The sequence below is a fragment of the Bos taurus genome, chromosome 13 (genome assembly GCF_002263795.3).
Source record: "Bos taurus isolate L1 Dominette 01449 registration number 42190680 breed Hereford chromosome 13, ARS-UCD2.0, whole genome shotgun sequence".
NCBI classification, from domain to species: Eukaryota; Metazoa; Chordata; class Mammalia; order Artiodactyla; family Bovidae; genus Bos; species Bos taurus.
This window is the reverse complement of record NC_037340.1, coordinates 2,673,003-2,688,600: the sequence shown is the minus strand read 5'-3', so window position 1 is coordinate 2,688,600 and position 15,598 is coordinate 2,673,003. Positions and strand designations below refer to the sequence as shown.

Sequence of the window (15,598 nt, the reverse complement as noted above, 5' to 3'; positions counted from 1 at the left end):
ACTTCTATGTCACTCCATCTTCAATGTGGCCTCTCTCTGCTAACTACCTCCTTGCAGGCCAGAGTTCCTGGAGCATGTCTATACCATTATTACTTATTATTATAAAATATACATAACATAAAATTCACCATTTTTTTTCATTCTGCCTTATTTTATTTTTTATGATTTTTATTTGGGGGAAAATTGCTTTACAATGTTGTGTTGGTTTCTGCTGTGCAACAACACAAATCAGCCATAATTATACATGTATCACCTCCTGCTTGAGCCTCCATTACCTCCCCAAGTCCCACCCCTCTAGGTCATCAGATGTCAGGCTGGGCTCCCTGTGCTATATAGTAACGTTTCACCAGCTATCTATTTGACAAAGGGTAGTGTATATGTTGACGCCACCTTCTCCATTCATCCCACTCTATTCTTCCCCCGTTGTGTCCATAAGCCCATTCTCTATAACTAAGTTTCCATTCCTTCCCTGCAAACAGGTTCATCAATACCATTTTTCTAGATTCCATATATATGCATTAGTATATGATATTTGTTTTTCTCTTCCTGACTTGCTTCACTGTATATGACAGGCTCTAGGTTAATCTACCACATTGGAACTGATTCAGATATATTATTTTTTATGGCTGAGTAATATTCCATTGTATATATGTGCCATATCTTCTTTATCCGGTCATCTGTCAATGGGCATCCAGGTTGCTTCCATGTCCTAGCTGTTGTAAATAGTGCTTCAATGAACATAGGGGTACATATGTCTTTTTCAATTATGGTTTTCTCAGGTCATACGCCCAGTAGAGGGATTTCTGGGTCATATGGTAGCTTTATTCCTAGTTTTTCCAGGAATCTCCATTCTGTTTTTTTCAGTTATATCAATTTACATTTCTTCCAACTGTGCAAGATGTTTCCTTTTTCTTCACATCCTCACAGAATTTATTGTTTGCAGATTTTTTTTTTATGTTGATGGCCATTCTGATTAGTGTGAGATGATACCTCATTTTATGTGTACAGTTCTAAGAACATGAACATCATTGTGCAACTATCACTACCATCCATCTTCAGAACTTTACCCAAACTCTGTGCCCATTAAATAGTAAGTTCCCATTCTCCCATCTTTCCAGCCCCTGGCAACACCATTATACTCTCTGTCCCTATCAGTTTGACTCCTTTAGGTACCTCATACATGTGGAATCATACAATATTTGGCCCTCTGGGTCTGGCTTATTTCACTTAATATCTTCAAGGTTTATCCACACTGTTGCATGTGTTTCAAATACTTTTCAATGATTTTGAAAATGCTAGAAAAATAATACCTTGTGAATTTTTATACTGTGGTCCTAACTCAATTCAGAGCACCTTATGAGCATGCCAATGTTTTGGAAACTACAGGTATTTTACATCATTATAGCACTGCTCTTACTGATTATTCCAACTCTACTTATTAATAAAGAATGGCAGAAGTTACAAAAATATATAAATTACTTGACATATATAAATATATATATAAAACAAATCACACTTTGAGCAAGAAAATTAAAATAGAATTCATAGTCCTAAAATGGACTTTTTGAACCAAAAATATTCAGGAGAATAAAAAAATGTTAATGGCCAGTAGTCGTGTGTTTTCTAGGCCAGTGGGCATGCTTGCCATCAAATAGAGGTTTTAAATCTACCTACAAGGTTACTTCATTTTCTACATAAACAGGAAGAATGTCCTTATAAGTTTTCCCCTACATGCTTGTGATGGTTAACACTATGTGTCAACTTGACTGGGCCAAGGAATGTCCAGATAGTTGGTATATATTGTTTCCGGGAATGTTTCTGGAAGAGATTAGCATTTGAACTGGTGAACTGAATAATGCAGATGACCCTCCCCAATGTGGGTAAGCATCATCGAATTCCCAGAGGGCCCCATGGAACAAAAAGATCGAGGAAGGGTGAATTCATTCTTTCCCTACTTGAGCTGAGACCTCTGTCTTCTCCTGCCCTTAGACATTGGTGCCTCTAGTTATTGTGTTTTCATAGTCAGACTGGGTCCTACACCACCAGCCCCTGACTCTCAGGGCTGTCGACATGGACAGAATTACACAGCTAGCCTTCCTGGTTGTCCAGCTGGCAGTGTGTCACGGGGCATCTTGGCCAACATAACCACGTTAGCCAATCTATAATATTTCCTCTTATATACATCTATATAAATCCTATGTTTCTGTTTCTCAGATCTCTTGACTAATACAGCGCTTGTTTCATAAGCCAAGAACCTGTGAGCTAAGAGACATTAGAGAGGCTAGAAGTAGGAGGCATTAGTTTTATCTATCATATGTAGTTTCTTAAAATATCTCCACCTGCTCATCAAGTTGTAAATGTTCAATTCAACAATCAAAAGAGATATTTCAATCCCAGCCTATATGTCACTTTCAGTGGATATAGCTACCACAAAACTGGGTAGCTTTTGCCAATATTCAAAAACTTCAGCAAGTAATGTATTAATAGAACAGTAGAAACAAAGGTGAAAGGGCCCAAGGTTAGAAATCTACTCATGATTCAAACACCTTGCTGAATACTTCTTCTATAGGAACTGCCACTTCTTGGGCAAGATGAGAATCTAAACACCTGTCACCATTGGGAAAACTAAGTTGTGATCTGATGTGTCATTATTTCTCCAAAGGAGAGCAGCTTCGTGAATCACTTGTGAATGGCTGCCCTAGATATAATTTGAAAATGATGGTTGGTAGCCCTGTTTTTGTTTCCCCAAACTTTAAGCTTTTTGTTTTTTATTGGGGCATAGCTGATTAACAATGCTGTGGTACTTTCAGGTGAACAGTGAAGGGACTCAGCCATATAAATACATGTATCTATTCTCCCCCCAAATCCCCATCCCGTTCAGGCTGGCACATAACACTGAGCTGAGTTCCATGTGCTGTATAATAGGTCCTTGTTGGTTATCCATTTTAAATACAACAGTGTGTACATGTCCTTCCCAAAGTCTCTGACTCTCCCTTCCTCCCTGGAAACCACAAGTTTATTTTCTAAGTCTGTGAGTCTCTTTCTATTTTATAAGTAAGTTCATTTGTATCATTTCCTTTTAGATTCCACATATAAGGGATGTCATATGATATTTCTCCTTCTCTGTCTGATTTCTGTCATTCAGTATGATACTGTCTCCCCTGGTGACCCAGACTGTAAAGAATCTGCCTGTAATGTGGGAGACCTGGGTTCAATCCCTGGGTTGGGAAAATCCCGTGGAGAAGGGAATGGCAACCCACTCCAGTATTCTTGCCTTGGAAATCCTACGGAAAGAGAAGCCTGGCAGATTACAGTCCATGGGGTCACAAAGAGTCAGGCACGACTGAGCAACTGACATTTTCACAGGTCCATCATGTTGCTCCAGATGGCATTATTTAATTCATTTTAATGGTTATGTAATATTCCATTGTATGTATGTATGTATGTATGTGTGTGTGTGTGTGTGTATATATATATATATACATACCACATCTTCTTTATCCATTCCTCTGTCAATGGGCATTTAGGTTCCTTCCATGTTTTGGCTATTGTAAACAGTACTATAATGAACACTGGGGCGCATGTATCCTTTTGGATCATGTCTTCTCCAGATATATGCCCAGGTATGGAATTATAATGATGCTTAAAATTCTCCAAGCCAGGCTTTAGCAATATGTGACCCGTGAACTTCCTGATGTTCAAGCTGGTTTTAGAAAAGGCAGAGGAACCAGAAATCAAATTGCCAACATCTGCTGGATCATGGAAAAAGCAAAAGAGTTCCATAAAAACATCTAATTCTGCTTTATTGACTATGCCAAAGCCTTTGACTGTGTGGATCACAATAAACTATAGAAAATTCTGAAAGAGATGGGAATACCAGACCACCTGATCTGCCTCTTGAGAAATTTGTATGCAGGTCAGGAAGCAACAGTTACAACTGGACATGGAACAACAGACTGGTTCCAAATAGGAATAGGAGTTCATCAAGGCTGTATATTGTCACCCTGTTTATTTAACTTCTATGCAGAGTACATCAAGAGAAACGCTGGACTGGAAGAAACACAAGCTGGAATCAAGATTGTCGGGAGAAATATCAATAACCTCAGATATGCAGATAACACCTTTCTCCTTTGCAGATTCTGCATTGTGTTCTTTCACTGCAATAATTCATCATCATGAGCATCACTCTGTGCTGAGTCCTGTGAGTCCTCCTAATACATCAAACCATGGGGTGGTATTGAGGACCCCGCACCAGAGGATTATCATGAGTTTTAAGTGAGCTCAGACACACTGAACAGTTAGCACTTTTCCAGACTAAGCAGGTACTCATCCTAGAGAAGAAGTCCTTTACCAAGCAGGTCTGGATTTGAGGAGGATTTCCATACTATCTTTGGCCTGAATGTGAGATTCCTCAGTGCTATCAGGGGAGTGGACATCACTCATGGAATGTCACTGTAGACTTTGGAGATTCCCTCTCTGCTTTTAGTCATGTGTGAGGGTCATAGGAACATGACTCTAGAGTTTACAGCTTCATTTTCTTTTTAAGTTGTTTCTTCTTTAACTCAAACTTACTAGACACCTAGAACTATATTTACTACCATTTAAATTACAGTTGTATAGTATCACATGATGAAATGTAGGCAAATTAATTCAGCTGTGGGTTTCCTCTGTCTTATTTTACAACAAGAATAGTATTAGTTCATTAATATTTTCTTTTTTTATATTCTCACTTGAATGCCATAGCAACCAGTGAGAAATTCACAGTTGGAAAGGAAATAGTAAGACATTTCTATTCTGGTTCTAAAAATGTTTGATCTAACATTCTCAGTTCTTGTTCAAGTATGAATATATGCAAATCCTCAAATGATTTTTCTACAACAATTGTCACCTGGTTTCTAAAAATGATCATGAAGTTTATTAAAATGTCAAGTGGAGTCAACCAATGCATGACCAAATTATATTTCAAATATATTTATATTTTCATAAAATAATACTGAGAGATGGTGTATAGAGTCACTTACTTATTTGGCATAATTTCTTGGCCACAGAAAACCTTCTAGGCCCTTGACAAACCAGATGATAGCATCACAATTAAGACTCCAATGAGTGGACACAATATAACAGCTAATATGGTTACCCAGATTGGGCACTGTGCTTGAGACTATGAAGCAACTAAAATAGAGAAAAGTGATGGGCATCTGAAGAGGCAGGGGATGGGATCATATCAGTTAGCATTTTTTGTGCAACGATCTGTTCCAAAATGTAATGGCTTAAAGCAACAGCCATTTTATTTATATTCTGATTCTGTAGGTTGATACTGTAGGTCCAGCTCAGCTGTTTGTTTGTTTTTTCCTGCTTGTTTTGACTGGGCTTACTAGTGGACAGCTGCAGGTCAGTGAGACAGCTGTTTCCAGGGCTCACTGGGCTGATGAGTGACTGGGTTACATGATCTGTCACCCCCTAACTAGATGGCCTGGCCTCGTTCTCACACTGGCTGGTTCCAAGAGCAGCATGGAGGCACACCCCAGGGGGCAAGCATGTTCCAGTCTTGTGTCATAATTTCTGTTGTCCTTTTGTGGATTACATATTCTGGTCCAGAGTCAGTGCTGGAGAGACCCACCCAAGGGTTGGACACTGGCAGGCATGAGACATCGAGGCCATTCCCGTAACAGTCTACTGCCGCTGCATCCTTTACTTCTTTATGCTCTGTCTGAGATGTTCTCAAATGTTTGAAATCAATTGACCTGTACTTATTAACCTAATTATAGTAAGGTACATAAAGAGTTTTTTAAAAATGTCATTATGTTTTCCAAGAGAGACAACGTGCCAAGGTATTTCTGAGCCCTTCCTATCTTTCGTTAGTTTTTCATTGTCACCTTATGTGAGTTTGCTAAATGAGTCTGAAGTAACAACCAGGATGGATGTGAAAATGGGTTTTGATAAAGTCAGGGGAGTTAATGCTATGAAGACTCTGATCCCTGTCAAGAGACTATATGCTGTGCTGTGGTCTGAATGTGTCTCTCCAAAATCCATGGGTTGACATTCTAATCCAAACGTTGTTTAGTCATTAAGTTGTGACTTAATGAGTTGAGTCTTTTGCGACTCCATGGACTGTAGCCAGGTCCTCTGTCCATGGGATTTTGCAGGCAGGAATACTGGAGTGGGTCGCCATTTCCTTCTCCAGGGGATCTTCCCAACTCAGGGGTCGAACATGCATCTCCTGCATTTGCAGGTGAATTATTTACTGCTGAGCCATCCCCAAAGCCCCAGTGTGGTGGCAGTAGGAAGTGGGGCCTTTGGGAGGTGATTGTTCCTTGAAGTTGGAACTTCATGAATGGTATTAGTGCCCTTATTAGAAGAGATCAATGCAAGCTCCTTTGTCCCTTCCAACATGTGAAGTAACAGCAAAAAGACAGCCAACCAGAAAGTAGGTTCTCACCAGGTAGTGAAGGAATGGAAGCATTAGAAAACTAGAAGGAAGTCGGAAACCCCTGCTGGCTGAGCAGGGATAAACAGTTAAAAGAAAAAACAACAACAACAGAAGTTCAAAAGGAGGATGAAGGGAAGGGAGGGAGGGAGAGTGAAAAAGATGATGTTAACATCTGTGGAGCTCTGATCCTAGGTGTTCTTCACTAAATGTTCTGTTCTGGGTGATGTTGGTCTCTCAGCAAATATTTCTTGACCCCTACCATGTGGAGAAATATCAATAACCTCAGATATGCAGATGATACCACCCTTATGGCAGAAAGTGAGGAGGAACTGAAAAGTCTCTTGATGAAAGTGAAAGAGGAGAGTGAAAAAGTTGGCTTAAAGCTCAACATTCAGAAAACGAAGATCATGGCATCTGGTCCCATCACTTCATGGGAAATAGATGGGGAAACAGTGTCAGACTTTATTTTTGGGGGCTCCAAAATCACTGTAGATGGTGATTGCAGCCATGAAATTAAAAGACACTTACTCCTTGAAAGGAAAGTTATGACCAAACTAGATAGCATATTAAAAAGCAGAGATATAACTTTGCCAACAAAGGTCCATCTGGTCAAGGCTATGGTTTTTCCAGTGGTCACGTATGGATGTGAGAGTTGGACTGTGAAGAAACCTGAGCACCAAAGAATTGATGCTTTTGAATGGTGGTGTTGGTAGGAGACTCTTGAGAGTCCCTTGGACTGCAAGGAGATCCAACCAGTCCATTCTAGAGGAGATCAGTCCGGGGTGTTCTTTGGAAGGAATAATGCTAAAACTGAAACTCCAGTACTTTGGCCACCTCATGCGAAGAGTTGACGCATTGGAAAAGACTCTGATGCTGGGAGGGATTGGGGGCAGGAGGAGAAGGGGACAGCAGAGGATGAGATGGGTGGATGGCATCACCAACTCGATGGATGTGAGTTTGAGTGAACTCCGGGAATTGGTGATGGACAGGGAGGCCTGGCATGCTGCAATTCAAGGGGTCGCAAAGAATCGGACACGACTGAGTGACTGAACTGAACTGAATTGACCATGTGCCAGACATTGGCCAAGAGTAACGAGCAAGTGGACGGCATCCCTGCTCTTATGAATCTTATATTCTAGAAGGGAAGACAGATAATAGGCATGCCATTGTTCAACTGACAGCAAGTGAATAAGCGTGGAGAAAAATATGTACATGACTGTAGCAGTGTATGTGTATCCCACCTACTCAAGTCTGAGGGCTGGGATAAGGTTTCCCCCACAAAGTAACATTGAAGCCAATGCACCATGTTTTTAATAGGTGCAACAGGGTCGCTGGGATTCCCCAAATGATTGTGCTTGTCCTGTTCAATAAATTCAGAGAGGGAAAAACAGTCACCTGCGATCACAATGAATACTAAGTAGCATTCAAGCCCAGGGTACCTTATGTGTTTTCAATAAATGTAAAGCATAAAGTGATTATTTTACATATTTTCTACATGTATCTTTGTCATTTGTTGTTGCTTAGTGGCAAAGTCGTGTCCAACTCTTTTGGAAAGCCATAGCCTGTAGCCCACCAGGCTCTGCTGTCCATGGGATTTCCCAGGCAAGAATACTGGAGTGGGTTGCCTTTTCCTTCTTCAGGGATCTTCCCAACCGAGGGATTGAACCCGTGTCTCCTGTATTGGCAGGCAGGTTGTCACTGAGCCACCAGGGAAGCCATAGGACCTTTTAAATAGGTAAACTGCATTGTTTCAAACAAGTAAAATACACTGTATAAAATTATAAATATATAGTATAAAGTAGATATTGTTCCCTGCTTCCTCCTGGCTCCCTTCTCTGCAGGCAATACCAGTCAATCTCTGGTATATTCATCCAGAGGTATGTTCCATACTTGTAGCACTTAGCACTCACTTTGTGCCAGGTGCTTTTCAGACATTTGTTTTACAAGTATTTACTTGGTTAATCCTAATAAAATTTTATGTGGCAAATATAATTATTAACCCCATTCTTCATGTTTACACATATTTTTCCATACACATGTTTTAGATTTTAAGTGCACATCAGACTTTGAGATGCTTCTCCCTGTGTGCTAGTCAGCTTTTGCTTTGGTAACACCACATAACAAACAAATACAAGGTCTTAATGACTCCATGACAAACGTTTATTTCATACTCACAAGTCAGCTGTTGGTGTGACTCCAGCCTGGAGGTCAGATTTGTGTCTGCTTCATGCATCTCTCCTTCCAGAATCTTGGCTGAGGGAACATCATCCACTAGAGAGATGTGCATGCCAAGTGGCAGAAGTGTAAGAGGGAAGTGGAAACACAATACCTTCAAAAACCTCCACCCTGGGGACGTCCCTGGTGGTCCGGTGGCTAAGACTTTGCCTTCCCGTGCAGGGGTGCAGGTTTGATCCCACATGCCTTAGGGCCAAGAAAACAAGACAAAACATAACGCAGAAACAGTATTGTAACAAATCCAGTAAAGATAGTAAAAATCGTCCACATCAAAAAAATCTTAAAACATATCCACCCTGAACTGCAGGACTTTTTCTTCCTCCACAGTCCATTAGTTAAGGTGAGTCACGTGACCAAACTCAGCGAGTTGGAAAACCCTAATCCACATGGCAAGTATAAGGAAAAAGCAAAATTTTTGAATGAAGTTGCCTCATCTACTGGAGAAGGCAATCCCACTCCAGTACTCTTGCCTAGAGAATCCCATGGACGGAGGAGCCTGGAAGGCTGCAGAGTTGGACACGACTGAGCGACTTCACTTTCACTTTTCACTTTCATGCATTGGCAACCCACTCCAGTGTTCTTGCCTGGAGAATCCCAGGGATGGGGGAGCCTGGTGGGCTGCCGACTATGGGGTCGCACAGAGTCGGACATGACTGAAGCAACTTAGCAGCAGCAGCAGCAGCAGCAGCCTCATCTATAGACTCTGAAAGTACAACTTGCATTGTCTGCAGCTAATAGTGGAAAAGCTGAAAAGACAGAACGATGAGTGAATTACTGATTTTCCTGTGGTCTTTTGGCTGGCAAGATAATAAACCGTTCTCTTTTCTGTTTCATTTCTCAGGTTTTGCATCATGTTTGGGAAAAAAAAGAAAAAGATTGAAATATCGGGCCCATCCAACTTTGAACACAGGGTTCACACTGGGTTTGATCCACAGGAACAGAAATTTACCGGCCTCCCACAGCAGTGGCACAGCCTGCTAGCAGACACCGCCAACAGGCCGAAGCCCATGGTGGACCCTTCCTGCATCACGCCCATCCAGCTGGCGCCCATGAAGGTATGGCCAGGACTTGCTCTTTAAGTTAGCTTGAAAAGTGTGACCTCATTTGATGCAGGGTGAGCTCTCAAATGCCTAAATCATGTATTTGTTTTAAACATCCATATATTATCCACAGTTATTCTTCAGTGATTATAATGTTCACCACTTACTGTAAATTGCAGCACATGAAAAGCAACCTCAGCTTTCAGATGTGAGTCTTTTTTACTCATATTCATACAGTGCAATCACAAAATAGGAAATTTTTATTTCTACTTTAAATGGTGTTTGTGTCAGTAACCTCTGAGTAGATATTATATTAGGCAGGCTTGTGTTGTTATGCATTTGCCCTCAGAATGTCTAAATTTTTATACAAAATTTAGTAAGAACAGGTTTTAACTATACTAAATGATTTTTATGTATGTATACACACATACATGTATATGCATATATATTTTGTATATAATAAAATATATTTATAAGTGTATACATACCTATAAATTATACATATTTAGTCTTCATAGTCTAAGAGAGAGAGATTTCAAATAAAAATGAATTATGTGATTCCTAAAATAAGATATAACTTACCTTAAACAAATAGCTAGATTTTTAAAAGGACTGTTCATCAGAATCATTGCATTAAAGTGGAAATCAGACTCAAAACATTTCAGATAGGTCAAGAGACTACCAAAAACTCAGCCTTTGCAGTTTACTTCTGTACATCAGGATGACAAGAATTCCCTGGGCCATCACATTGCCCAAAGGCTTCCTGTGGGAATTAAACATCATTGAAGTTTATCGTCATGTTATCCAATAGGTCAAATTCTGTCCTCACTTCTTATATCAGTAGGCATCTGAGCTATGTAAATACCTTATTCTGTATTAACGTGCATATTAAATACACTGGGCTTAAATGATATGTAAAACAACAGTGGATGCATTTTTAAAGGGTGTAAAGAAGGAACCTAGCTGATAAATTACAAGAAATGCTTGTAAGAGATCACTTGCACTGAGTAACTTGGAATAGTGATTCTGTCATTTATTCATGGTCTTATTAGTCAATTTATTCTAGTACTGAACATGTGGGTCTGTCCTGCCCAAAGATTGATACAGGGTGTTTTAATCTTGCATCTTGTAAATTTTATGTTCTGATAAGATTTTGAAACTTTTCAGGCCAGCTGAAATGTAAAAAAGAGGTGGATATTCAAGAAGATAAATCTTTAGGGACAAAAAGGAACCTCTCATCTTAAACAGTATTGATCGACATTTAATAGAAGCTGACCAGTTAACCCACTCTACTTGTTAATATTAGGCAGTATCATGGACAGGGAGGCCTGGAGTGCTGCAGTCCATGGGGTCGCAAAGGGTCAGACATGACTGAGCAACTGAACTGAACTGATCCTTCTATTGAAGATGATTTTCTCTGGAATAAAAGATAAATGCCTCACTAATGACTAAATAATAGGCTGGAACTTATCTAAAAAGAAATCAAGACTGGAAAGAATTTGCTTTATTGTTTCATTATTTTTTGCAATATTCCGAGTTTTTATAAAACCCAGAAAAGGAAGACACAGTATGCCCCAAAAAGTTATCTGCTATTGATCATCATGGCAAAGGAGAATGTCCAAATGAAACAAGGGCTATTTTCTTAACTTTAAGAAATTGCCATTTGATGAGGAGTATTCTGGAAGGGAGCTGTTTTAGTGTATCATCCTAGCTAAAGACCAGGATGTGCTCTCTTGTCAGGGAGTGTGGAACGTGCTTATTATGGGATGAGGTTAGAGTAACATCTATTGCACCATGGTTTTTCACTTGTGCTAGTCCTAGCAGGTCCTGGCTTGTGGTAAAGTAGGAAGCTCCCATCTCAGTGGTAATCCATCATGTGTGGTGGCTGTAGGACATAAGAGAATCTTCTAGCTCATTTCTTCCACCTCCTGAGTGAGCTGGCTACCTTTCTTCTTGGACAAAATCTATCAGCCCCACTGAGAATTGGAGCAAAGTTACCTAACTGAGCCCCATGTTTCTCTTACTCACGTAATGGGCTTCCCAACTTTGATGCCAAATGTGTGAGAATTCAGTCTGTATGGGGGAATGTTTGTTATAGACATTTAAATGCTAATAGAGAAATGACTGGAAAATACCTCTCAAGTATGAATCCAGTCCTGGATTTCTGCACATTTCAGGCACAGTAATGTCTGTGAAAAAAATAAATAAATACAGACAAGGAATGACAAGAGTCAGTTCAGTTCAGTTCAGTTGCTCAGTCATGTCCAACTCTTTGCAACCCCATGAACCACAGCATGCCAGGCCTCCCTGTCCATCACCAACTCCCAGAACTTGCTCAAACTCATGTCCATCAAGTCGGTGATGCCATCCAACCATCTCATCCTCTGTCGTCCCCTTCACCTCCTGCCCTCAATCTTTCCCAGCATCAGGGTCTTTTCAATGAATCACCTTTTCATTGTGGCCAAAGTATTGGAGTTTCAACTTCAACACCAGTCATTCCACTGAACACCCAGGACTGATCTCCTTCAGGATGGACTGGTTGGATCTCCTTGCAGTCCAAGGGACTCTCAAGCGTCTTCTCCAACATCACAGTTGAAAAGCATCAATTCTTCGGTACTCAATTTTCTTTATAGTCCAACTCTCACATGCATACATGACCACTGGAAAAACCATAGCCTTGACTAGATGGACCTTGGTTGACAAAGTAATGTCTCTGCTTTTTAATATGCTGTCTAGGTTGGTCATAACTTTCCTTCCAAGGAGCTAGCGTCTTTTAATTTCATGGCTGCAATCACCATCTGCAGTGATTTTGGAGCCCAAAAAATAAAGTCAGCCACTGTTTCCACTTTTCCCCCATCTATTTGCCATGAAGTGATGGGACCAGATGCCATGATCTTAGTTTTCTGAATGTTGAGCTTTAAGCCAACTTTTTCACTCTCCTCTTTCACTTTCATCAAGAGGCTCTTTAGTTCTTCTTCACTTTCTGCCATAAGGTGGTGTCATCTGCATATCTGAGGTTGATATTTCTCCCAGCAATCTTGATTCCAGTTTGTCCTTCATCCAGCCCAGTGTTTCTCATGATGTTCTCTGCATATAAGTTAAATAAGCAGGGTGACCATATACAGCCTTGATGTACTCCTTTTCCTATTTGGAACCAGTCTGTTGTTCCATGTCCACTTCTAACTGTTGTTTCCTGACCTGCATACAGGCTTTTCAATAGGCAAGTCAGGTGGTCTGGTATTCCCATCTCTTGAAGAATTTTCCACAGTTTGTTGTGATCCACACAGTCAAAGGCTTTGGCATAGTCAATAAAGTAGAAGTAGATGTTTTTCTGGAACTCTCTTGCTTTTTACATGATCCAGTGGATGTTGGCAATTTGATCTCTGGTTCCTCTGCCTTTTCTAAAACCAGCTTGAACATCTGGAAGTCTAGGTTGAATTTTCCACAGAAAGACCAGTTAATTAAATGCCTCCTAACTGAAAGACAGCCAAGAAATCCAGCCTTCCTCCTCTCACCAAAGCCCTTTAGATGGAGCGTCTCCTTCCCCAGACCCTGTGAATGCAGCCGGTGCTGTCAGCACTTTTGTATCATAGTGAATCCGCTGACTGTACAGCTCCTCAAATGAGGAAAATAATAGGTTCAAGGGGCCAGAGCACGCCACAAAGTTTGGATGAACTAACTCTTTAGACAAGACTCCTCTGGGGAAATCTTGCAAATGACCTGAGAAGGGCCAGATATAAACTATGCAGAATATATTGCAGAAGTCAGAACATTCTTTGGAATAAGAAGCCATGAATGAATTGATAGAAAGTAATGAATAGGTAGAGCTGTACATGTTTAAAGCCCATTTTGGCAAAGTGTTTTTTTTTTTTTTTTAAAGTAGAATCGACAGTTCTAATTTGGAGTCAAATTGTCCTTTAAAACAGACAAAGGAAAATGAGAAAAGAGATTGTGATATAAAAGCAGTAGTGGAAGAGGTATACAGTTCCTTAGGTGGTGGCAAAGTACTGTTTCTTCAGAACTATAAACTTTAGGCTGGCTGGTTTTGAATGTAAGTTCACCATGGCAACCAACATTGTCTTCTCTGATCGGTTGTGTCAGCTGCTTTGGTCCAAACCTTATTTAAATCACATGTCAAAATCACTGGGACATACTCTTCTACGTAGATTCTTTCAGGTCAGTGTTTCTCAAGCTGCAGTCCAACAGAATCACCTGGAGGACTTGATAAACACCGATTGCCAGGCCTATCCCCAGAGTTTCTGATTGAGCAGGGCTGGGATGGAGCCTGAGAATTTGCAATTCTGAAAAGATTCCAGGTGACACTGATGCTGCTGGTGTGGGTACATGCTTTGAGAACCTTGATTTAGATCATTGCAAAGGAATTTGTCCACATAATGTAGCAGTGCAAGTTTACACTGGCCAACATTTCCAAAATCTCAGAAACCAAGAGCCAAAGGTTATCTTAGAATTGTGTCAAAAGTTAAACTTCAGGTACCCAAGCCAAAGGCATGTCAGCAAGGTGAGGGTTGGGTGGGGAGCACCCTGTAAAAGATAAAACTTTTGGAAAATAACTTTGAGAATCCTTTTTTATCTGACATCACTTTGTCTGCAAGAATGTCATAAGCAGTATTACCAAAATTCCTGCTGAATTAGACACTTTTATATAAAGGGCCTTCATGGTCTAGTGGTTAGGAATCTGCCTTGCTGCTGGCTCAGATGATAAAGAATCTGCCTGCACTTCAGAAGACCTGGGTTCAATCTGTAGGTCAGGAAGAGCCCCTGGAGAAGGAAATGGCAACCTACTCCATTATTCTTGCCTGGAGAATTCCTTGGGCAGAGGAGCCTGGTGGGCTACAGTCCACATGGTCGCTAAGAGTCAGACATGACTGAGCAACTAACACTTTCATATAAAGGGCCGGTTGAATGGTCATGTTTGTTCTTGCCTAGTGGTTCTCAAACTTGGACTTTCAGCTGAATCTCCTGAGGATTTTATTAAATCCAAGATTCCTGGCCCCACCCTAGAGATTCTGATTCACTCGTTCTGGGTGGCCCCCGTGGTTTGCCTGTCTAGCAAGCTCTCAGATGCTGCTGATGCCACTGATGGGTGAAGGACACACTTTAAGAACCACTCTTTTACTCTATGGCCAGACAAACCATTTTAGTTGGTAAGTTCTCTTGTTAAGGATCAACACTAATCACTATAATAAAGTCTCCAAAAGGTTCCAAAAAAAAAAAAAAAGAACCACTCTTTTAGGTGGACTGAAGCTTGAACTTTATAATCACCCTTTTTAATAGCCTAGAAATCATTTTAAAGTGCTAATACACACAGAGAGAATAATGTTTAAAAGCCTTTATATCACAACATTGTAAATCAACTATACTCCAATAAAAAAATAAAAAGAATGGCCATTTTATTTTATTTTGGGGGGATACTTTTATTTTTTTTACTTTTTACTTTTTTAATATAAATTTATTTAAAAAGCATTTAAAAATAGGAAGAGGAGATCCAAGGAGTGAGCACATGGTGTGTAAGTCCAAGATCAGCCAACTGCAATGGGTGGCATTAGATACATCACCCGCCTGCTGCTTTAGACAGGAGTTTCCTTGTCTATAAAATGAGGGTGCTATATTTCCCTTGCAACGCTTCAGTGGCCAGATCCCAACTGTCCAAGGAGCTTTGGTGTATGGAGAATACTTTCTACTATTTGTACTTAGTTTAACAATGTGATAAAATTATGGATCTATTAAGTAATATTTTAGAAAAATACCAGTACCTATTATTAAATTAGTAACATTAATCAAACTATGCATTTAAGTATTAAGTAGTCACATGCTCCCAAATAGTTCAAGAACATCACAGGTGAAATATTTTAACAGAGGAAAGTAAATGTAT

At 40.2% G+C, this 15,598-nt stretch overlaps 1 protein-coding gene across 3 annotated transcripts in view; it reads left to right on the top strand.

The window, feature by feature from the left end:
- PAK5 (p21 (RAC1) activated kinase 5) overlaps positions 1–15,598 on the top strand; it is a 424,652-nt gene that overhangs the window by 300,318 nt on the left and 108,736 nt on the right. For all 3 annotated transcript variants that reach the window (NM_001206594.2, XM_059892554.1, XM_059892555.1), the window contains 1 exon segment: positions 9,507–9,720. In NM_001206594.2, coding sequence (NP_001193523.2) covers positions 9,517–9,720 — 204 coding nt within the window. In that variant the 5' untranslated portion in view covers positions 9,507–9,516.